The following is a 25,003-nucleotide window of genomic DNA, read 5'->3' as shown; positions in this document are numbered from 1 at the left end:
TTTAATTCCCAATTAGTTATCCAACATGGAAACTAACTCAAATTAGGTATGGAGTTTCCAATTCAATTGATCTTTATAGGTGTACAAAGGGTTAAATCTTTTTCTTTCCTTACATGGGGTCCGCCCAATTTCAAGTATGGAAAACAAATTGTCTTTCACGAGGGTGATCTTTGGTGTTTATTTATGAGTTAATTTCTATTTGGCTCCCTACTTTGTGACCAGCTTCAAATATGGTCCCCAAATTTCTGTAAATTCAAATATGGCCCCCTGTTTTCATGCAAATGCCATAACTACCCCTCCCATTAATGTATTTTCAAAATAAAATAAAAAAGAAAACCTAAATTCCACCTCTCTTCCCTCTCCACAACTCATCTCTCTCCACGTCAGCTCTCTCTCCAACTCACCTCTCTCTCTCCACCTCACCAGTCTCTTCTCCGATGAAGGTCGCCTGATCGAAAATTTTTCCCGCCGGCGACCTTCAAACTAAAAAAAAATATATATATTCTCTCATTTCTCTAAAAACTCCGGCGAAGGGAAACCCCCTTCGCCGGAGTTCTGGTTTGTTGAAGAACAGACCAGATCTGGTTTGTTCTTCAACAGACCTGTTCGGATCTGTTGAAGATCAACAGACTGGAACGGGTCTGTTCTTCAACAGACCAGAACTGGTCTGTTCTTTAACAGACCAGAACTCCGGCGAAGGGAAACCCCCTTCGCCGGAGTTTTTAGAGAGATGAGAGAGTTTGTTTTTTTAGTTTGAAGGTCGCCGACCGGAAAATTTTCCGGCGGCGACCTTCATCGAAGAAGAGACTGGTGAGGTGGAGAGAGAGAGAGGTGAGTTGGACAGAGAGGTGACATGGAGAGAGATGAGTGGTGGAGAGGGGAGTGAGGTGGAATTTAGGTTTTCATTTTTATTTTATTTCGAAAATACATTAATAAGAGGGGTAGTTATGGCATTTGTATGAAATAGGGGGCCATATTTGAATTTACAGAAATTTGGGGATCATATTTGAAGTTGATCACAAAGTAGGGGGCCAAATAGGAATTAACTCTTTATTTATAGGTGTATAAATGGCATGTAACCCACCAATCATTATTTTTGGAAGGTGATCTTTGGTATTTATTCTCTTAAATTATTAAAATCATGTGGATCTCAAAGGTTTAAGGATCATATTGCAAATAAGTAAGGGTTTCTAAACAATATTCATATTTGAAAAATGATGTTTGTCCCAGTTAGCGTTTTCCCTTCTGTTTTATTATATAGGTTCAAGTATGGAAAACAAATTGTCTTTCACGAGGGTGATCTTTGGTGTTTATTTATAGGTGTATAAATGGCATGTAACGCACCAATCATTATTTTTGGAAGGTTTTTTTTTTTTTTTTTGTTGAAAGAGCTATATATTAATTAACTAGAAATAAGAATTCGATTACAATACAACTTACAAAGAAAATATGGTACATGTTTCCGAACCTTCGATCTATTTTCCTTTCTTGCCCATTTAGCCATCTTATCTGCTGCTTTATTGAAGTTCCTGCTAGTATGTGAGAATTTTACTATGTCCAGCCTCCTTTTTATTTCTTGGATTCTTTTAACAGGAATTTTCGATTGCCATTGTACATTATTTTTGCCGTTCTGAAGATATTTTATAATATTAATATTATCACTTTCAATAATGATTCTTTTATATTCATGAGATTCTGCCCATTGCATTCCTTTGAGAATCGCAATGGCTTCACCTTCCTCCGAGTTTCTGCTTCTAGTTGTAGAGGCGACAGCTTCAAAGAACTTAGACTCATTGTCATGGATAATTAAGCTGATACCTGTAATAGTATGAATATCTATGAATGAAGCATCCACATTGATTTTTAGAAACGTCGATTCAGGGGGGTTCCATTTGTCTTGTTCTCTTTTATTTTTTGTATGATTCATTTTTTGGTTTTGTGGAAATGCAGTAATGATTGAAATGATTTTGTCTAACGTGTTGATTTCATGTTAAAAGCAATGGTCGCATCGCGTCTTCCATATGTTCCACATAATTGTAGCATAATGAATATTGGTAGCTGTGTAAGCGTTTTGGGATTTATCTTCCCAAGAAAAAATCCATTCTCTAACCGAGTTAATTTTATCAGATAAAATATTAAAGTAGAACCATATATTTTTTGCCAACGGACAATGAAGTAGGGCGTGTTCAATGGATTCAATCTCATTACAATTCGGACAGTTCCGGTTATTGTCAATATATTTACCTATTCTATCTTTGACTGGGAGTGCTTTAACACAAATTTTCCCTAAAAACATTTTTACTCTGGGGACTACCGGGATAGACCAAAGAAAGTTCCAATTAGGAGAAAATGGTTGCGGCGAATTCATACTGATGCAGAGGTGTTGATACATGGATTTGACAGTAAATTTACCTGACTTGGTAAGGGTCCATTTTCTTTGGTCTTCACTTTCTTTCGATATCGGAATCGTTAAAATTAGGTTCTTAGTGTCAGTATCAAACTCATCATTAAGAAGAGTCTCATTCCAATTATCTTGGTCAATCAGCTGGGAAACCTTAGTTAGATTAGGATTCTGGTTGTAGGGAAGGATCGGGAGAGTGGGAATCCATTTATCTGTCCAAATATCTATCCGTTTTCCGTTATGAACCTCCCACATGGTATAATTCTCAATGGTATTAAGATATTTACTAATGTTTTTCCAAATCCAAGAGTAAGAGATTTAGCTAGGCCTGGATTCTCAGAGTTATTGAAGTACTTGGCTTTTAATAGCTGCACCCACTTGGATTCCGGTTCCGATTTAATCCTCCAGGCTAACTTGCTAAACATAGCCTGATTATCCAACTCCGGGGAATGTAATCCAAGACCACCAAGAAATTTTGGAAGGCAAATAGATGACCAAGATTTGGTAAATATGCCTTTGGACTTACCCCACCAGAACGACTTTTGCAAAGTCGAAATGCTCTTGCATATGCCTTTGGGAAGGGCAAAGCATTGCATTTGGTATCGGGGTACGGCCGCCGCTATAGTCGAGATGACTATAGTGCGACCAGCTTGAGAGAGGAAATTGTGATTCCATTTGTCTAATTTCATTTTTATTTTTTGGAGAATATCATTAAAAATCTTTTTTTTATTAGCACCAATAAGTAATTGTGCTCCTAGATATTTCTCTGAAGTGGTAGCATATTTGACTTTGAGAACGCATGATTAAACGTTTGAATTTCGGGTGGGAATTTTTAGAGTAGAAAATATTAGATTTAGCGTAATTGATCATCTGCCCGGAAGCATTGCAAAAAGTATTAAGAATAGTTCTGAGGGTATGGATATTGTCCAAAGAATTGCGTCAAAAAATAATGCAGTCATCTGCAAAAAGAAGATGAGAGATAGTGAGATTAGGATTATTAGTTGGGAATCCCTTGAAGTTATCTCTATCTTGTTCCTCCTTAAGGAGACGACTAAGGCCCTCCATTGCGAACGTAAACAGAAAAGGAGAAAGCGGATCTCCTTGTCTGATACCTCTAGAGGGGTAGAAAGTGGGTCCCGGACGCCCATTGACCAAAGCTTCCATTGAGGATGTAGAAATGCATTGAGCGATCATTTTGATCCAATGATCCGAATATCCCAGCTTAGCCATGATATCTGTCAGGAAATTCCATTCTATCCTATCGAAAGCTTTGGACATATCAAGCTTGAGTCCAAAATAGCCCGTGGCACCTTTCATGGTTTTGAGAGAGTGAATGATTTCCTGACCCATGATAACGTTATCAGAGATTTGTCTGCCTGGAATATTGGCAGCTTGGAAGGGGGAGATGATATTATGAAGAGAGGATCTGAATTTATTTGCCAGGATTTTTGTTATGATCTTATAAGTGGTATTGAGGAGGCTAATTGGTCTGTAGTCTGCTGGTGTTTAAGGAGCTGTTGTTTTAGGGATTAGACATATGTGGGTGTGATTAGTTTCCTGAGGGAGTTCTGCAGAGTTGAAAAATTCTTGGACTAGACTATAAGTGTTGGGGCTAACTGTCTCCCAGTTAGATTGGAAGAAGAAGGGGTGGTATCCGTTAGGACCAGGCGCCGCTTCTTTCTTAAGACTGTTAATGGCACTATTAATCTCTTCCTGATCAGGGATTCTAATAAGCTCTAGATTTTGTTCAAGCGTAATAGTGTGATGGAAAAGATTGAGAATATTAGGTTCAGGATTGATGCCATTGGAAGTAACTAATGGTGAGAAGATGCGAAGTAAAGACTGCTTAGATGTCCTCCAAACCCTCATGCCAATCGCCATTGGTGTTTGATCGCTATAATTTTATTGGTCCTGTTGCGCTGTATAGCTTGAGAGTGAAAAAATTTGATGTTTTTGTCTCCCACAGACAGAAAATTGTTTCTCGACTTTTCTTTCCATAAAGTTTCTTGGTATCTATACCAATCTTCAAGTTGATTATTTAATAGGTTAAATTCATTTTTATTAGTAGTAATGTTAAGTTTAGTGATTAATTCTTTGATGTTGTTTTCAATGTTGCCGAAGACTGTTTTATTCCATTTCGTAAGATGTCTACTAAGATTTTTAAGGTTTACTTGAATATTGCTATGATTAGTCCATTTGTCCGAGATAAACTTGTGGCAATCAGGGTGGGACATCCAGGTACGGATAAACTTAAAGGATTTAGGTTTACTATAAGTCATCTCTGTATCTGCCAGAAGAATGGGTAGGTGATCAGAACCTACCGATTCAAGATGAGAAATACTAGAAAGCTGGAAACTTTGAAACCAGGGGAGGTTGGCTAAGGCTCTATCTAGTCTCTCTTGGATGAAATTCTTTTCAAATTATCTATTATTCCAGGTATAAGGGTAACCTTTATAGCCCATGTCCGTTAATTGAAGGTGATTAATATAGGAATTAATTTTGGATGTATGAGAATTCGATGTCATCGTGCCTCCTTCTTTATCCTGATTGTCAAGGATAACATTAAGGTCACCTATGACAATCCAAGGGACCTCATCATTCACTTTTAGAGTATCTAAAGTTTTCCAAGGTTTAAGTTTATTTTTGTGGTATGGGCAACCATAAAAACCAGTGATAATGTGGTGTGAGTTATTATTAGTATTATAGTTTTCCACATGAATCATGTTATTATCCGAGTAAAGTATTTTAAGAGAAAGGTTGTGTTTCCAATACATAGCTAGTCCCTCTAATTTATTGATCGGCTCCACAAAGAAATGATCATAGTGTTTGTTAATCTTTATATATTTATTAATGTTGGAAAATTTGGTCTTAGTTTCGGCTAAGAAAATAATATCAGGGTTATACTTGTTTATAAGACTCATAAGATGTTTCCTAGTACTAAAAAGACGTTATACCTCTAACATTCCAACTCAGGACTGAGGGTCCGTAATTCTTAGTCATATCTGACTACCGAAATCTATAGGCACCTATCTGCGCAGGAAGTGGTGGGCTCGAAACTAATCTATAAGACTAAACCCGACTATATTTATGAAGCTAAACCGAAAATCTAAAGGCGCTCACTCTGATGCTAGAGGCATTTAATTGAAGGTGAAGGCCCTTAAACTAAACTATAATTACTGATACCAGCTAAACTCTAATGAAATCAGCCTGGGAATCTAAAATCACCTTCGTGAGAACACTTCTAAGATTAGATGCAGTAGTCTAAAGCCTAACTATCACAGCTAGAAAGGAGATAAAATTCATCTATAAGACAGCTGAACTAGCATAACATACGAGCCAAAATTAATAATAATTGTGTTGACCAAAATCCACACCAGGGCCCTCGACACTAAAAGCGCCCATTAAGACGTCAAGCCCAGCGCAACACTCTCGGGCCCAGCCCTGAAGTCTCTTAATGGGACCTCGTCGCCTAGACCCTAAAACTTGTGTCGAGCCCAACCACGTGCAAAGAGTCTCCACGTGCACAGAACTCCACACGCCTGAGTCTCCACACGTCTGGCGCTTGACACGTCTAGATCTCCATGCACCACGTGTTAAAGATCATTTGACGATGAGATCCTCGACATGTCACATATGCCCATAATGACATAGATATCAAACTTGGTCAACGTAACTCCAGAGACAATTATCCCCCATCAATGACATGCATAACATGGTAACGTCTCACATAAATGTGAGACCATGTGCATGCACAATTAGAGTAGTTGTCAGAGAACATGCACAACCGTTGTGCATGTACAGCTAGTGTACACGTCACCATATCCCAGGTATCTTGCCATGCACTTACTCCGTAACGGTTAGCCTTTACTCCTCCCAACGGATCATTCCTCACGCCTATATAAAGAGGAGCTCTTCCACTTAAAAAAAGGAGAAGAAAAAACACATCGAATACAGAGCAAAGCAACCCATACTACTTCTTCTTCTCCACTCGCCCTCTGTTCTTCGATTATTCTTGAGACGTTGCATACAAGTTCACCTGGTTCTGGTCGAGGACACTACTAGACGCCTCAAGGGTGTTAAAGCTTATCTTTGCTCGACGCTTCCTGCTCGACGCTTCCGGCTCGACGCTTCCTGCTCGACGCTTCCAGACGTCTTCGAGGAGATCACAACCTCCTTCTTGCTCGACGCTACTGGTAACATCTACTCTCATACTTCTGATCATTTCACTCCCGTAGATTCGAACTCCGGTCATTCTACGAGCCTAGCCACTCTCCGATTACACATCAACGGTTATACCCTCGGCTTTTCATTTATTATCCACTGTAATACTTTGCTGACTTGACCGTCGGAGGGCCCTTGGCAGGCACCATCCCGGTGTCCCCCCAAGCCTTCATGGGTTTGTTTGTGTCTGTTCACCTTCTTTTGCAGGTTTCTTTCACACGTTGCTGGTGCCCATCAATCAAGAACTCGACGTTTGGAATTCCAGAAGACGTTTCCGCTACCGACCTTCTGACTTCCAACTCGTAGACTTCTCACCGTCTACAGTTTGGCGCCCACCGTGGGGCCTCAGCAACTAACAACGAAGACAATCAGCCAAATGGAAGAGAACATGACATCTGCTCCTCTTAACGTTTCCGCTCAACTTGCTGCACTTACCGCTCAAGTACGAGAGAACTCTGAACGCTTCAAAGCGTTGGAAGAAGAGAACCTGTTGGTTAGAGCAGAGAACCAATTACTCCAGGAAAAAATTACCGAACTTTCTATGATGACTCCAGGAGGTTCAAGAATTCATACCTCGAGAAATGCCAGACCAGTTCCTACAAGTACAGAAGGAGCAGGCCCCTCGAGTCAAGAAGTTCCTGTAACAGCTGGAGGATCAACTCCAGTCCCTACCGCTACTCCTGTCACACCATTACGTGTCTCCCAACACACGCATCAAACTCTTCCAACTACTACCCCCTTTTACTCTTCTCTCCCATATACTTTACCTACTATATATCCTATGACAAACGGATCAACTCAAGTTAATGTATCTTCTGATTCGCTTCCGTTTGCGTTCACAGGTACTCCTCTAGAACAGGCAATGGCAAAGAAATTGCCAGAGATGGAAGCATTGATTACACGTATTCCAGGAATGCCCACTCCTTTCAAAAAGAGTCTTCCTCACAGTTACGCTGACTCGCCCTTTGTCGATGCTATCGCGTTGGTGGAGATGCCAAAGAAGTTTTCTTTCCCGAACATGAAGATGTATGATGGTACATCTGACCCAGATGACCACATTGCCTCTTACAAACAGAGGATGTTCACAGCAGCTATTCCAAGAGACCTGCGTGAAGCCTGCATGTGCAAAAGTTTTGGGTCTAGTCTCATTGGACCAGCATTGCAGTGGTACACAAACCTCCCAAATAACTCGATTGCGTCGTTTGCTCAGTTGACGGACACTTTTGTCGAACAATTCGCCAGCAGCAAAAAGTTGGAAAAACTTTCTGGTGACTTGTACCGAGTCCACCAAAGAAGAGGAGAACCACTACGTGACTACGTGGGAAGATTTAACAGGGAGAAAGTATCTATCCCTTATTGTAACCAGGAAACTGCCGTGGACGCCTTCAGAAAAGGTCTTCTACCAGATGGAGAGCTTTACAAAGAACTCACAAAGTTCAACTGCACTACGATGGAAGACGTGTTAGCAAGGGCGTGGGTAGAAATTCGTTGGGAAGAAGACGAAGCCCACCGAAACAGGTCATACTCGTATGAAGGAAGAAACAGTGATCGACGTTCTAGACAGTCCGACAGAAGGACCGATCGTCGACATGCAGAACCATATCCAACATCTAGAGGACCCTTGTCCCGAGAGAACAGGAAACCATTCAGCACCCCCTCTGGGCGTCCAAGTGATAAGAATCAAGCGCCTGTTCGCTCCAAAATTCCAGAATACAATCTCAACATTGAACCTGTCGAAGTAGTCGCTGTAATGAAAGGAATGGGCAATGTAGTGAGATGGCCCGCCAAGACGAAAACTCCTAGTGATAAGAAAGACAATACCAAGTGGTGTGAGTTCCACGCTGACCACGGGCACATGACCGCTGATTGCATAGCCCTTCGACTAGAAGTAGTTGAACTCTTGAAGAGAGGTCACCTCACTGACCTATTGACAGATAAAGGGAAAAACACTATAGCCCAAAGAGATGTTCATCCAAAGGAACCAGAGGAACCGACTCCAACAAAAACATGTTTGGTTATCACAGGAGGGTCAGAAGTAAGCGGAGTCAGTCATTCGGCCGCCAAAAGAAGTGCACGTGTAGCGGCCAACCCAGACGCTCACTCATCTAAACCGTGTTCACCTGTCTTCACAGACCAAGTTCTCAGCTTCCCAGACAATGAAGCATCAGGGCTCGTCAACCCTCATCATGACGCTCTCGTTATCTCACTTACTATTTCTAATGTTCTTGTTAAAAGAATACTTGTCGATAATGGTTCATCTACTAACGTGTTGTTTTTACATGCATTGCGAGGAATGGGACTGGAAGAAACGAGTATATGTCGCCGACCTACCATTCTCATCGGTTTCAGCGACGAGCAAAAGTACACGCTCGGCGAAATTTCTTTACCTGTTTTTGCAGGTGGAATCAACATGAGTACAACCTTCGTAGTACTCGACAGTCCCTCTGCCTACAACATCATACTTGGACGTCCTTGGATCCACAACATGAGGGCGGTTCCATCAACCTTCCACCAAGTTATAAGGTTCCCTACTCCGTGGGGGGTACGTGAAGTCAAAGGCGAACAGAGCACGTCTCGAAACTGCTACAAAAACACCTTGAAGACGCCCAAAGCTCCCTTATAGCAATTACAGACAGAACAACTACTCCATAGCGACCCAGACAAGCCAACTATGGAGGAGTTGGATGAAGTACAGATTCACCCAGAGCTAACAGATCATAAAGTACAAATCGGTTCAAGACTGAATCCTACGCTCAGAGAAAAGCTAGTAGAATTCTTCACGCTTCACCATGACTGCTTCGCATGGTCACACGCTGACATGACAGGTATTGATCCACAAGTTGTCGTTCATAAATTACAGGTTGATCCGAGCTTCCCTCCGGTCAAGCAAAAGAGGAGAAAGTTTGCTCCAGAAAGAAACAAAGTAATCAACGAAGAAATTCAAAAGTTGATCGACATCGGCTCAGTTCGTGAGGTCCACTATCCTGACTGGCTTGCGAATGTAGTAGTGGTAAAAAAGAAGAATGGCAAGTGGAGAGTGTGTATCGATTTTACCGACCTCAACAAGGCGTGTCCAAAAGACTCCTTCCCGTTGCCACATATTGACATGCTGGTCGACGCTACCTCTGGCCATGAACTTTTGAGTTTTATGGACGCCTTTTCCGGATACAACCAAATCTTGATGCATCCTGAAGATCAAGAGAAGACGGCTTTTGTGACGGAACGAGGTATCTTCTGTTATAAGGTGATGCCCTTTGGGTTAAAGAATGCAGGAGCCACTTATCAGAGACTCGTCAACAGAATGTTTGCCGAAATGCTAGGTGATACCATGGAAGTATATATTGACGACATGTTAGTCAAGTCTTTGGAGGCTGAACAACATTTGGATCATCTCCGCCAGGCCTTCGACGTCCTTAAAAGGTATAACATGAAACTAAACCCTGCTAAATGTTCATTTGGTGTTTCCTCTGGAAAATTCTTAGGTTACATGGTGACACAAAGAGGAATCGAAGCCAATCCAGAACAGATACAAGCAGTCATGAACATTCCATCTCCCACTTGCATAAAAGACGTACAGAAGTTAGCAGGGAGAGTCGCCGCACTCAGTCGCTTCATATCAAAATCTTCTGAAAAGTGCTACCTTTTCTTCGCCACCATACGCAAGTCAAAAAACTTTGAGTGGACGCCAGCATGCGAAGACGCACTTCAACAACTCAAAGCGTACCTGACCTCTCCACCTCTACTCTCAAAACCCAAAGAAGGTGAGAAACTTTACATTTATTTGGCAGTTGCAGAAACAGCAGTAAGCGCTGTGCTGGTACGGGAAGAAGATAAAAAACAACTTCCAGTCTACTACGTGAGCAAATCACTTCTAGACGCAGAGACCCGATACAGCCGGTTAGAAAAGCTTGCCCTTGCACTGGTAACTGCTGCTCGTAAACTCAGACCTTATTTCCAGTGTCACTCAATAGTGGTCGTTACGACATTTCCTCTAAAGAATGTTCTCCACAAACCTGAACTTTCTGGACGTCTCACCAAGTGGGCAGTGGAGCTGAGTGAGTATGACATTTCATACCAACCAAGGACGGCCATCAAATCACAGGTATTAGCGGATTTCCTTGTTGATTTTTCACCTAACATACTAATGCAGGCAGAGAAAGAGTTGTTGTGTTTAACCGACAAAAGCGAACAGAAGTGGAACCTATCAGTAGATGGTTCAAGCAACATGAACGGTGTAGGGTTGGGGATAGCTCTGACTTCTCCCGAAGGAGATCTAATACAACGAGCTATCCGTTGTGCGTTCAAAGCAACAAAAAATGAAGCTGAGTACGAGGCACTTATAGCTGGACTTACACTTGCAAAAGAAATGGGAATCCAGAGATTAGACGTTAAGTCAGACTCCCAACTCATTGTCAACCAGTTACAGGGAACTTATCAAGCACGTGACGCCAAGATGACTGCATACCTTGCTCACGTAAAGGATTTACAAACTTCTTTCAAAGAAATGAACATAACACAGATACCTCGTCTAGAGAATGGACACGCTGATGCGCTCGCTAACCTCGGTTCTTCAATTCAAACAAAGGTAACTCAAAATATTCCTCTAGTTTTGCTCGAGTGGCCAGCAGTGTGGAAAAATCCTACTTCAGAGGTAGCCGCTACGGATCAAATCGATAGCTGGATGAATCCCTTGATTCGATACTTGGAAAATGACGAGTTACCAGAAGACAAAGGAGAAGCGAGAAAGATTCGTGCTAAAGCTGCCCGATACACCATCCTAGATGGACAACTACTCAAGGGGTCATACTCAGGACCTTATCTCAAGTGTATCACCCCACAAGAAGCCAGGTACGTCCTCACTGAATTACATGCAGGAGAATGTGGGAATCACTCCGGAGGACGCAGTCTAACAACTAGAGTACTCACTGCCGGGTACTATTGGCCAACTATGAGGTCAGATTGCATTGACTTCGTAAAAAAGTGTGATAGTTGTCAGCGCTTCGCACCCACATCTCATCTCCCCCCAGAACGTCTCAACTCAATACTATCTCCTTGGCCGTTCATGAAATGGGGGATGGACATAGTAGGAAAACTTCCTACAGCACCTGGACAACGGGTATACATGTTAGCTGTGACGGACTACTTCACCAGATGGATTGAAGCAGAAGCATTCCACCAAGTTCGAGATAGAGAGGTAAAAAGTTTTATTTGGAAGAATGTCATTTGCAGGTTTGGCGTTCCAAAAGAAATTGTGACCGACAACGGTTCGCAATTCATTAGTTTCGACTTTCAAGATTTTTGCAAAGAATGGGGGATCAAACTAAACTTCTCAACTCCGAGATACCCCCAAGCAAATGGACAAGCTGAATCTTCCAACAAAACAATCATGAACACAATAAAGAAACGATTGAAGAAAGCCAAAGGCGCCTGGGTAGATGAACTACCAAGAGTCTTATGGGCGTACAGAACCACTGTTCGAACTCCAACAGGAGAAACTCCTTTCTCACTCGCTTATGGCTCAGAAGCCGTCATACCAGCAGAAGCAGGACTTCCTTCTACCCGTTACCAATGGACAGAAGAAGAAAGTAACTGGCAACAACTCAATCACAATCTCGACACGCTCGATGAAATTCGTGATATGGCAGCCATTAGAAATGCAGCTTACCAACAGAAAGTAGCACGTCATTACAACAGAAACATACGAGCTCGAACGTTTAAGGTAGGAGATTGGGTACTTCGAAAGGTGTTCCAGAACACCAAAGAAAGCGGCGCTGGAAAACTTGCACCTACTTGGGAAGGCCCGTATCAGATCACTAAAGTGGTAGGACAAGGCGCGTATAAAATTCAAGCACAAGATGGACGTGACATAAACAACAGTTGGAATGCCGTGCATCTCAAACTGTATCATTTCTAAACTCTATTGTTACCTCTTTGTTTTCTCTCCTACTTGTACATGTACTGACTTAGGCATCGGAGAGTCGGTGGGATTTCCACCGACTATAGCCCCTCAACGGAAATTGTGCAGGTAAAAACATCTTCACACCAGTACACGTTTCACGCTCACAAGAACATGTCTAGAGGAAATGGGAAGTAGTTTTCGCACTCTAAACTCAAATATTCCATCTTTCGCTTCTCTTTTAGTACTTGACTAACTTGAGCGTCGGAGGGTCAATGGCTATGCCATTGACCACTTGTTTCTTCCCCCACAGGAAATCGAAGACACCTCTCGCCGAAGGTTAACACAGCCTAAGTCCAGCACAAAGTCCAGTACTACACTTAGGCTGGGGGGAGCACACTCATGATGTATTTTCACAGGACAAAGAGATGTGGGAAAGAACAAGCATGAACGAAGACACAATAAAATGCACGTAAAGACGTATGAAGAAGCAACAGTTGAAGAAGAAATAAAATGCACATACAGACATGTGAAGAAGCAACATTGCACGTAAAGACATATGAAGAAGCAACAGATGAAGAACAATAAAAACGCATGAAAAGACAACACAAACCAAGTGTGAATGTACAACAAACTCAACTACAAGACAATCCGTTTGTCTGTCTACATTCGCAAGCATCAACAAAGTGGCAACCCGATTGCTCATTTTCTTTACATGTACTTAGCAACCCGATTGCTTATCTGTTTTACATGTACTCGACAACCCGATTGCTACCCTTCCTATAAAAGGGTTACATACGACAACCCGATTGTCTTGTACTCGTACTAGTGTATGAAATCTTCACACGTATCAATAAAGAATTTCCTAAGGTATTAATTCACTTAAAATCTAAGTCTCTTACTTCTACTTGTCTTTTTACATGCACAAAATACTTGCACAGATTCGGCATGCTCCACATCTATAAATCATAAGTCAACACGACTTATAAAAGGCAACCCGTTTGCTCATACAAAGAACGTTCACAACTTGTTTGCACAGTATAAGCGTAAACAAAATACTTCATTCAGAATATAACAAGTGAGAATCAACGTCTCACCAAGTTCAAGTCGGAATACTTAAAAAGAATGGGGCAAAAACTCACCCATTCACGAAGTTTATCAAACTTGTACTGAAATAAAAACAGACAAGCAAAGAAAGAAATAGAGTCCACGACTCAAAAGACATCTTTAGTCAGAGCAAGAATCTAGGTTGTAATCAACATCCTTCAGGGCCTCATAACGCTCAATTTCTCCTTCGAGGTCCCATCCTTTATGCTCGTTCGCAACGTACTCCTTCATCATCTCGCCTCGAGCTACTGCCACAGTATTGTAAGTCATCTCTTTAAGCACTCCCGCACACTTCTTATGCGAGATCTTCAACTTGGAGTACTTGGCCTCCAACTCCTCATAGCGCCCTTGCATGGATCTCTCCGACTCTGCATGACGACTACTCTCTGCTTCGATCTGCGCGTTCAAAGAACTAATATGCTCCTGGGCATAGTTCGCGCTCATCATCGCCTACAACAAAATAATATGGATGTTAACACGTACTAGTCGGGAAGCCGATGATGTAGCAGACGGCTGCTCTAACACTTTATGAACTACAAACCTGGTAACCGCTAAGCGCCGTCTGCTCCAACGCCTTCTGAACACCTATCTTCCTAAGGTAGGCCTTATCACTCTCAGAAGTTAAGGAGCTAGAAACACGTCGAAGGGAGGATGGATCCTCGAACACCGACATCGAGGAGGAAAAATCCACGTGCATCGCTTCAGAGTCTGCCTCATGCGTATTAACTCTCGAGGAAGAGGGCCCAACACCAGAAGTAGGGGGATGAACGAGCGCACGCTCGGGGGACGTTTCGACCCTCGGCTTCTTCGTTGGAATTTTCTTCTTGGAGGCCACCTCCTTAGCTGATGGTACCTTCAAACTCTGTCTTGGAGCCATGTTTCCACCTGTAAGAAACAAAGGAAACAGCTGAAGAAAACATCTACGCGCACGAAGGAAACAGGTAAAAGTCAAACGCCTGGAGAAAGCTGAAAGCAGAACACGTACCCTGTGCGCGTCTAGAAACTACATACTCAGTCTCTCCGAAAACCAACCTTCTCCAACTCCTCCTCAATGCGGGCTCCTCCCAGAAACTCTAGAGCCTAACTATCTGATCGTCACAAGAAAATCCGTGCAAATTCCCGTCTGCCAATTCTACATTACACAGAGCAGATGTCAGAGTAAAACATGTGAAACAAAACATGTGGAACAAAACATGTGGAACAAAACACGTGAAACAAAACACGTGAAACAAAACACGTGGAACAAAACAGGTGGAACAAAACACGTGGAACAAAACACGTGGGACAAAACACGTCGAGGCGAACACGTGGAACAAAACAGGTCGAGACGAACATGTGGAACATGTCGAGACGAACATGTGGAACATGTCGAGACGAACATGTGGAACATGTCGAGACGAACATGTGGAACATGTCGAGACGAACATGTGAAACATGTCGAGACGAACATGTGAAACATGTGAAGACGAACTGATCATACAAACATGTGAAACATGTGAAGACGAACTGATCATACAAACAACACTCACTAGCATCCCGCCATTTGAACGGAGCATTCCCGTACTCGCGTGGAGTAAACACACCATCCCTCTTTACAAAACAAGAGCACGTACAGACGAACCACATTAACTTGAGGTATTTTCTATACTACTTAAAGGTTGAATAATTTTTTCTCATTTATGAACAGATATACGCCAGGCATCATACACGCATCCTCCTTACGAGTACGTGTACACCTCTATGCGCATTACAAAGTCTACACATACACTTACGTGTACTCCAAGTCTACGCGTACACCTACCTGTACTTCAAGTCTACGTGTACATCTACGCGCATTACAAGTATATGCGTACACTTACGTGTACTCCAAGTTTACGTGTACACCTACGTGTACTCCAAGTCTACGTGTACATGTACGCGCATTACCAGTCTACTTGTACACCTATATGTACTCCAAGTTCACGTGTGCACCTACGTGTACTACAAGTTTACATGTTCACATGCATAAGAAAAGTAGTATACATGTCAAGATCTACAAGTCTTAGTATCAACAAACATATTAAGCGGAAAGACAAACACGAAATAACAGGTTCATGGGCATCCACATGTCGCAACTTTACAATTCGCCAAATTTAAAGAACTTTCTGCGCCAAGGAATAACAGAGGAGACACCCTGCGTGCTATAACAATTACAATTTCTACGCCATAGCAGAAAACAATCTCCCATGCATCCGGACGCGATCGGCTCAGATGCCACTCGGCGCGGACGATGCCACTCGGCGCGGACGACGCCGCGCCATGAGACAACGAGGTTCGGCCCCGTGCCACCGACGAAGTAAAGTCCTCCCCGCTGCCAGAAAGCGTGGGCGTATCCTCCACACGGCCATGCAGCGTGGAGACGTCCCCTACGCTGTCCAGCAGCGTGGAGAAGTCACCCACGCTGCCAGACAGCGTAGAGACGTCCCCCACGCTGTCCGGCAGCGTGGAGACGTCCCCCACGCTGTCCGGCAGCGCAAAAATACCCTCCACACTACCCAACAGTATGGAGAAGTCTTCAATCCCAGTTCGTCGCACAGAGGACCCACACCGCGTTCGCTAACTCCGGGCAAAGTTCCTGACTGACCCGCACAAATCAGTTCCATATTGTTATCTGAGCCCATGCGACTAACACGGGATCTATCCGACTTACGAGGCCACCTCTTCGAATACGCATCTACTCTCTAAGAAAATAAAATATTTACTTAGAGAGTGGGGGACAAACTGTGTTGACCAAAATCCACACCAGGGCACTCGACACTAAAAGCGCCCATTAAGACGTCAAGCCCAGCGCAACACTCTCGGGCCCAGCCCTGAAGTCTCTTAATGGGACCTCGTCGCCTAGACCCTAAAACTTGTGTCGAGCCCAACCACGTGCAAAGAGTCTCCACGTGCACAGAACTCCACACGCCTGAGTCTCCACACGTCTGGCGCTTGACACGTCTAGATCTCCATGCACCACGTGTTAAAGATCATTTGACGATGAGATCCTCGACATGTCACATATGCCCATAATGACATAGATCTCAAACTTGGTCAACGTAACTCCAGAGACAATTATCCCCCATCAATGACATGCATAACATGGTAACGTCTCACATAAATGTGAGACCATGTGCATGCACAATTAGAGTAGTTGTCAGAGAACATACACAACCGTTGTGCATGTACAGCTAGTGTACACGTCACCATATCCCAGGTATCTTGCCATGCACTTACTCCGTAACGGTTAGCCTTTACTCCTCCCAACGGATCATTCCTCACGCCTATATAAAGAGGAGCTCTTCCACTTAAAAAGGGGGAAGAAAAAACACATCGAATACAGAGCAAAGCAACCCATACTACTTCTTCTTCTCCACTCGCCCTCTGTTCTTCGATTATTCTTGAGACGTTGCATACAAGTTCACCTGGTTCTGGTCGAGGACACTACTAGACGCCTCAAGGGTGTTAAAGCTTATCTTTGCTCGACGCTTCCTGCTCGACGCTTCCTGCTCGACGCTTCCTGCTCGACGCTTCCAGACGTCTTCGAGGAGATCACAACCTCCTTCTTGCTCGACGCTACTGGTAACATCTACTCTCATACTTCTGATCATTTCACTCCCGTAGATTCGAACTCCGGTCATTCTACGAGCCTAACCACTCTCCGATTACACATCAACGGTTATACCCTCGGCTTTTCATTTATTATCCACTGTAATACTTTGCTGACTTGACCGTCGGAGGGCCCTTGGCAGGCACCATCCCGGTGTCCCCCCAAGCCTTCACGGGTTTGTTTGTGTCTGTTCACCTTCTTTTGCAGGTTTCTTTCACACGTTGCTGGTGCCCATCAATCAAGAACTCGACGTTTGGAATTCCAGAAGACGTTTCCGCTACCGACCTTCTGACTTCCAACCCGTAGACTTCTCACCGTCTACAATAATAATCTAATGTTTGAAGTCAAATAAACTAATTAAACAAAACATAAAACTAATTAAAACATAACATGTGATAGTTATATAATACGATCCTAAATTAAAGTTAAAACATAAACAGTTCCTGATAATACCAACTATCTACCATAACACAGTACATCAAAATAGTTCAAATAAACATAAAAAGATAATAACTTAACATGATCTCTATCATCATATGTTAATAGAGATTACCAAAACTAGTAAAGATTATCACCTTTACAGAACTAAGTATAAGCAAAGTAAAAAAACCGAAACAACCTTAATATCCATGCCAAGAAACAGACTACTCATTGTCCCCTTCACTTCTGTTTTCCATTAGTTGCCTCGAGGATTCTAAGAGTGAGTCAGCAAAGATGTGTCTCCGACGCTCTTCCTGGCTATCGACAGACTCAGGGGGGAAGTGTACCAGCTAGAAGGATCATATCCAGTAAAAGAAGAACCTGAAGAGTTACCTGAATACCAACCATGATGATAACCCGAAAAAGATGAGCTCCGACCCAAACTGTGTTCCTTAAACTTCTTACTCATAACTGATGATGATCATCTACTTCAATTTTAACGTCAATCAGCTTGTCTAAGTCCTTCCTTTTCCCATTTTGCTAAAATATTTCATAGGGAGGGATAGGGTTGGAAGGAGCTATAGAAGAAGGAACCACAGTGAGAGCCCAATTCTCTGCTGGACCATGGGCAACGAAATTAACCTCCATAGGGACACTGTCTAGATGATCTTGAGGTTTGATACAGGGATTAATGGGGTGCTCTACCACTCTACACTTATGACAGATAGCCTTAGGAAACATAAGATAACTAAAATTAACAGGCTTGCCTCCATCAGTTTAAATCGAGTTTAGAGTGGCTAGCAGTGGTGTACGAACATCATACATAAATTGAATTCTTATACTTGTGTTCGTAACCGTACTGAAATTTCTATGTTAAATCTGCATAATGAACCCCATGCAAGAAAAGATGATTTCGAGGTCATGACGATTCTGGATGGACGAAGGCAAGCCAGAGAAACTGCACCACATCGGTTCCTGCTTTTAATGCAGGAACCTCTCCATGAAAAGGAAAATCAACTTCTTGCATAACCACTAGATATCCCATAATAATCCATGGTCTACCCTGATTAATCTCATTAAGAGCTATAAGATTCCTAGGCTTAATCATAAAGTGGTTGGGGCCAGTAGCAGAGGGAGTTATACGACTTTCTCGAAAGAACCTTGACTAAGCAGAGAGATGCTTGCGTATGAAACAAATACCATAGTCATATTGGCAACACAGGCGAGCCAGAAAACCAGAAGAAATGACAGGAAGTTGTTTGTTCTCAGAGGGCTTGGGATAATTGATGGTAAGTTTTCCAGAGTCTGAAAGACTAAGTTGGATCGACATCAACTGAGCAAGCTCTTCAAGATTATCTTGGGGATTAGTCGACATAAGAAGCAGATAGAGAAAACAGAGGGTGAGTGCAAATACTCTATGTTCAGACCTAAAGAACTTAACTACTCTTAAATGGAAATGAGTAGGAAGATGATCTTTCATCTGCATGTTGAGAGAAAGGTCTATTTAATGATCTTCATGTGAATGTTATCCACGTGTAGGAGGACAGCCGCGGATTTCCCTTCTTCTCGAAGAACCCTACCAGAATTAAACCACTTGGAAGATCAAAGGGGAAGAAACAGAGTGGGGAGGCCGAGCATCTTCTATCCCTCAGAATCCGTCGCATGCGTGAGGGTTCTAATGAGTAGCCCGTCTTGGTAAATGGTTTAGTTATGCCACATGTTAATTGCACTAATAATATCGAGACAGATGTAAATAGAAGAAGATTAAGGGATACTTATCTGATTATGCCTGATCATCTCCTTTTGCTTCTTCCCAAGAAACGACTGAATCTTTTGGCCTTCTCTCTGAGTATATCTTGAGTGATTTGTTTTTATCTATTAAACACTACTTGAGTATGCTCTTTATGGTCTCTTTAACCTAGATTTGATTTTAATAAAAGTTTTCTTGAGAGTTGGTAGATGGTCCGGTTATTGCATGAGCAATAGAGGCAATTTAAGAGCTTTAATGCTTAGGATGAAGATGATTAGGGTTTCGATGAGTGAAATCTTGAGGGTGGATAAGTTTTAGGGTTGCAGTAAAGGAGAGATAGAGAATCGCCTGATGAGTGATCTTTGGTATTTATTCTCTTAAATTATTAAAATCATGTGGATCTCATAGGTTTAAGGATCATATTGCAAATAAGTAAGGGTTTCTAAACAATATTCATATTTGAAAAAGGATATTTGACTTAGTCAGCGTTTTCCCTTCTGTTTTATTATATAGATTATACTACCAAAAAAAAAGATACACTATTAATTTAGACATGACGGGAGAAGAGTTCAAAATATTGACTTAACATGTATTGTTTTGCTTGACATGCCGGAGAAAATACAATTAGCATTGTTTGGTTGAACAGAAAGTAAATTGGTAAAGATTAATTTTACATTATAACCCTCAAAACATGATTTTTTTTTTTTTGTTGAACTCTCAAAACATGATTCTTGATTCATTCCAGTTTGAACAACACTTTTTCCACATAATTCGCATTTTATTCACGCTCGTTAAACATGATCAAATAGAAAATTAGTCATTTTATTCACTCGTTAAACATGATCATTGAATGAGCTTATAATGTTTTCACTTTTTTTTTAAGTAGTGTATATTTTACCTAAGTTGGATCTGAAACGTGACTCGAGATCTGAATCGACTCAAGTCAGATTTGATAATGTTTTTGTCTGACTTGTTAGATTGGCTACTTAAGCCAGTTGTTGGGTTCGTTTCAATCAGATGATTAAGATTCAAAACTAGTGGACGAAGACAATGAGGAAAATAACATCAGATAAATCTACTGAAAAATATCAATTTCAGAATACAACAAAAAATGTAACAATTATAACACTAGAATAGAAAACGAGCATTGTAATGCATTAGTTCGAGCAAAAAATTGTTGCGAAACAGTTCGAAAATGGGGGAAATACTTCTCGATATAATATTAGAACGTTATAACAGTTGTAACATAAATGTTACAAAAGAAGAAACTTTTAAGTAATATAAAAACAGTAACAATGTCTCATTGTACTCCGATGTTGTCATGGACCCTATTCATAGTCCAAATGTTCTTTCAGAAACCTTAATTAAATATATCAACATTTCAACCCTTAGGTTTAAAAAGAACCAAATACAACAATTTTTTCAATCAAGAAAGTGTTTGTACAGCTTAATGAAGGCCATCCCAACCCCTATATTGATGAAGAATCCACAATTTCTTAGCGATCGTGAATTTCAACTCTCGCACAAAACAGTGCTCAGCCCGTTATTTTCATTACCATGTCTGACCATGCAAATCTTGTATCAGGAAACTATGCAAAGGCAGGCAGCTGATGAAGTGTAAGAAAAGGATAAGTGAATTGTATCAGATAAAAATGCTACAAAGTGAAGAAGTCTTGAATAAGATCAGCATGCCATTACCCTTACAAGTGAATCAGTTTTTGATTTATCTAATATGAATGCTTACTACTTTCTAATAGTTTTTTAGGAGTCACCGAGTCGGATACAGAGTTTCATAACCGATACTCCAATACTTGTTTGAAACTCGCAATCACTTCAACTGGTATAATGTGACATTTTGGTATGCAAAATATTGCATGTACTTGCATAAATCATGTTAGATACATAAAATACCTACCTAGGTTGAGGTTGTTTGTGTATAGTTTGGTAATGGTCGATCCAAAAGTAAGTACAATTGAAGAACTCAAAATACGGAAGAACTTGGAAAATAAAATATCTATCTATACGGAAAAGAAGTTAAGCACAAGTGTGCAGGGCCTCACGAGAAAAAGTATGGGTACAATGTGGTGTTTAGACTCATTATGATAAAGTCTTCTGGATATCTTTTAAACTACCTTCAGTTTTGAACAAAAACCTAATGTGTTCTAGACTTTTACGGATAGCATATATGAGTGCTAGTCTTTTATGGTTTTACTTCTTAAAGGGTGGAAAGATTTTTCTTGTAAGCTCTTGTATATGGACTGAAGTTCTTGTTAACTTAAAGCTGGTAAGCTTCCACAAGATTAGAGTGTTCATGAATGCAAGTGGCAAAATGACAAGTTTGATAGGTGCAACTGATTTGGTTTATCCTGCAACAAAAAAAACTGATTTGGTTTACAAAGGAGACTCTGCCGGAATCCAGTCTGATATGTGAGTCTATGAGACAACTTTGGTGCCTACATTTCGGGCCGCAGCCCGCAGGAAGCTAATGCACAAGCAAGGCTAGTGATTTGCAATCAAATATTGCAGAAGCCAAATAATTACAAACTATTCATATGGATGTCGGATTTCAGGGAAGTTGAGACCTAAGTTCATATTCATCAAGATCGACCAAACCCACTAAATGCCTTAATCAACTCATTCAATACATACAAATGTCGTTGAAAAATTGCACGCAAGTGGTAAGCGCAGAATCAGGGTCTCTGTCGATTTCTTTTTTTGGCAGAAGAATAGAAAAAGTGAACATGAGAACTTGCAAATATGAAGTGCAATTAAGTTGAAGAATCCTTACATAACCAGTTTCAGAAATCAAGACAGGCATTAAGCAGTCAACCCTAGGTAAATGGATGACATCTAGATACCTAAAAAATAAAACTAACAACATAAACGAAATGGGTAATAGGCGATTACCTCAAACTCGAGTGCAAGTTGAATCAAAATCATCAGGGGCAACTTTAGCAATCCAATTGCTCAAAGTCTTCTTAGTCTCAGCATGACTAACATAAGCGAGTTCGTACATACTGCATAAGTTCATGACGAGGGTTTCGTTCAATGCAAATGTAGGTAAGTTCTCCAACGAACTCTCCAACACCTTTATTGAATCCGAAAGATCTCTCAAATACATCAAACATAAAGCTTTATTATTCATAGCAACCACATCTGATGGATCTCTTTCAATACATTCATCATACTCTCTCACAGCAGATATATAATCTTTACCAACCACATAAATTAGGGCTTTATTACGATTAATTAAGTTCTTAAACTCTCTTTCATCTAATAATGAAACATTTTCCCCTTCCTTCAGCAAGCTCTCAATTTTATTGAAAGAAAGTTTTGAACCTTCAATATCACCAAACTGTAATTGTATATAACCTAATTTTGATAACAAAATTGGATCTGATGAATTACGATTGAGCAAATCTTGTAACAATGTCAAGCAAATTCCGAACTCTTTATTGTTTAAATGATGACTAGAGATTGAATTTATGAGAAAAGCTTCTCTTTTTCTCCATTGATCAACAGAAGCAACTAGGTTTTTCAATTCACTCTCCTTCAATTTGGTCCGAACAAAGCCAAGTAAAGAATACAATCTATCTAGGGTTTCATCTCTCTTACCTAATTTAAATGGAATCTCAGCATGAAGCCATCGAAGAGCGAAAGGAACCATAGAACCAAACCGATTCGGATAATGATCAGGATGAGATTCATATTTATACTGAGAACTTTCAAAATCTTCAAGAGTATCAAGTTCTTCAGATGCTTCAGTGAATTGACGAAGTTTTGTTAAAGCTAAAACATTGTAACAGAGATAAATCAAATGTTCGTGAGGTTTTTGAAGGAGAGAAAGTTTTCGAGATCGAGAGATTTTGTCAAGGATTGATCTCCATGAACCTCGGAAAGCTAGATCTTGAAGAGATGAAATTTCGAAACAGAGATCGTTTATGGAACCAAATTGGTTTGATAATGGATCTGAAATTGATAAGGATTGAAGATCTGACGAAATTAGGGTTTCTTGTTCTTCTTGTGCTTCCAATTCCATATTCGATTTTCTTCAGTAACTCGTTCCTGGGGTTTTAGGGTGATCGGCGATCGACTTCGGCAAAATGAGAGAGAAAGCGGAGACGCCTAATATCCATAGCTTGGGCATGCGCTCGCTCGGGAAAGGCCAGTATATCAACCAGGCCGAGTCTGGCAGTATGGGCCGGTCGGCCTGGCCCATTGCAGCTGCACATTACCCTGCTATGGTCCACACCTTCAACGACTAATGTTTTTGTGACTATACCAAGTAATTTATGAAGAATATATGGTATTGATGTAACAAATAAAACCTAGAGTATAAGAAAATTTATTTTATAATAACACCAAGCAACTTTATTCTTTCAAGTAAAGGTTTTATTCTAATACATATAAGAATTTTTGGGCTTATAGTCCAAAAAACGGGTCCTAATAAGAGATATAATCCTCTCTAATCTTATAAAGGGTTTTAAAACCAAAAAAATAATATAAATGGATATCTAGTCCATTTGGTCTCACCTAGAGAGAAAACACAAATCTCTAGAATAAATATTATTTCATAATCCCTAATCTAACCTTTCCATATTTTATAACTAATTTATCTTCGAAATCTATGCATATCTTTTTCCATATTTATCTCCAATCATGTTTCTATTCAAAATAAGGATATTTTCATTATTATCTCGCATATTTCTCTCCAATCATGTTTCTATTCAAAGTAAGGATATCTTCATTATTTTCAGTAACGGAAACTCTTTATTTGATCTCTCTAAAACTGGTTTAATTGACAAACCTCCATTAAACTCAGAAAATCTTCTTCTTCTACATTATATTGTTGTCAAAATTCATCATTTATCAGGTTTAATACTTTCGAAATCTGTATAAACACCATTGTTAATATCTAATATTTCTTCTTATAACTAAAAACCTAATTATTTCGCTCTATTATAAAACGTATCCGATTTATGATACATATCTATAAGATCTGTTTACTAATTCATTAACTTCGAATGTATGATGTTTATTTGCTCTCTCTAAAATTTTCACGACTGTTTGAGATCTTTTCCTTATTCAATGATTCCTTCAAAGTGAGTATGTTATGTTTGCATCCAGTGATAATATCATATTTTATTTATGTTTTATTTTCTTTCTCTCTCTTAAAATTTTATTTATGTTTTTGATCTTGATGTTTAATTCTTCAACTCGAGTTTGACATTATTGCAATCAATCATCATAGCAGATATCTTTAGATTTGTAGTTTAAGCTTAATGATATTCTCATTTTTTTTTCTTCAGATCTGGTTTTCAATCCGTACGGATTTATGAATCATTTGTTCTTTCGTACGGTTACTCATAACAGAATTTACAGTACATGTACTTTATCGTAAATTACCACAATCTATAGTAAATTATGGGTAATTTATAGAACATTACCCGTGCTTTAACACCAAAACAGTACTCATTTCATTACTAGAAATACTTCGCTTTACTATCAAATCTCGTGTACTTTGCAATAAAGTATATATAATTTACGTATATCTTTATGTTCTTACCATTATGTATATAA

The 25,003-nt window shown here is 40.5% G+C and overlaps 1 protein-coding gene across 2 annotated transcripts; it reads right to left on the bottom strand.

Annotated features, from left to right (window-relative positions):
- Positions 1-20,619: 20,619 nt before the first annotated feature.
- LOC147567063 (Tetratricopeptide repeat (TPR)-like superfamily protein) lies at positions 20,620-23,646 on the bottom strand. 2 transcript variants are annotated; one of them, XR_015230666.1, is made up of 2 exons: positions 21,866-23,584; positions 20,620-21,804 (listed from the first exon to the last, which is right to left on the bottom strand). XR_015230666.1 is itself a non-coding variant. In XM_086653670.1 (2 exons), exon 1 carries the CDS (start codon positions 23,460-23,462, stop codon positions 22,332-22,334), a length of 1,131 nt encoding a protein of 376 aa, XP_086509796.1. In that variant the 5' UTR covers positions 23,463-23,646; the 3' UTR covers positions 20,620-21,030; position 22,331. The 2 variants fall into 2 exon arrangements, 1 of the variants encoding a protein (XP_086509796.1); XM_086653670.1 differs by having other exon boundaries at positions 20,620-21,030; positions 22,331-23,646.
- Positions 23,647-25,003: the final 1,357 nt, after the last annotated feature.

The sequence above is a fragment of the Eschscholzia californica genome, unplaced genomic scaffold, assembly GCF_041429995.1.
Source record: "Eschscholzia californica isolate CP2 unplaced genomic scaffold, dmEscCali1.0.p SCAF_1, whole genome shotgun sequence".
NCBI lineage: Eukaryota > Viridiplantae > Streptophyta > Magnoliopsida > Ranunculales > Papaveraceae > Eschscholzia > Eschscholzia californica.
The sequence above is the reverse complement of the archived record's forward strand: the minus strand, read 5'-3'. Positions and strand labels throughout refer to the sequence as shown.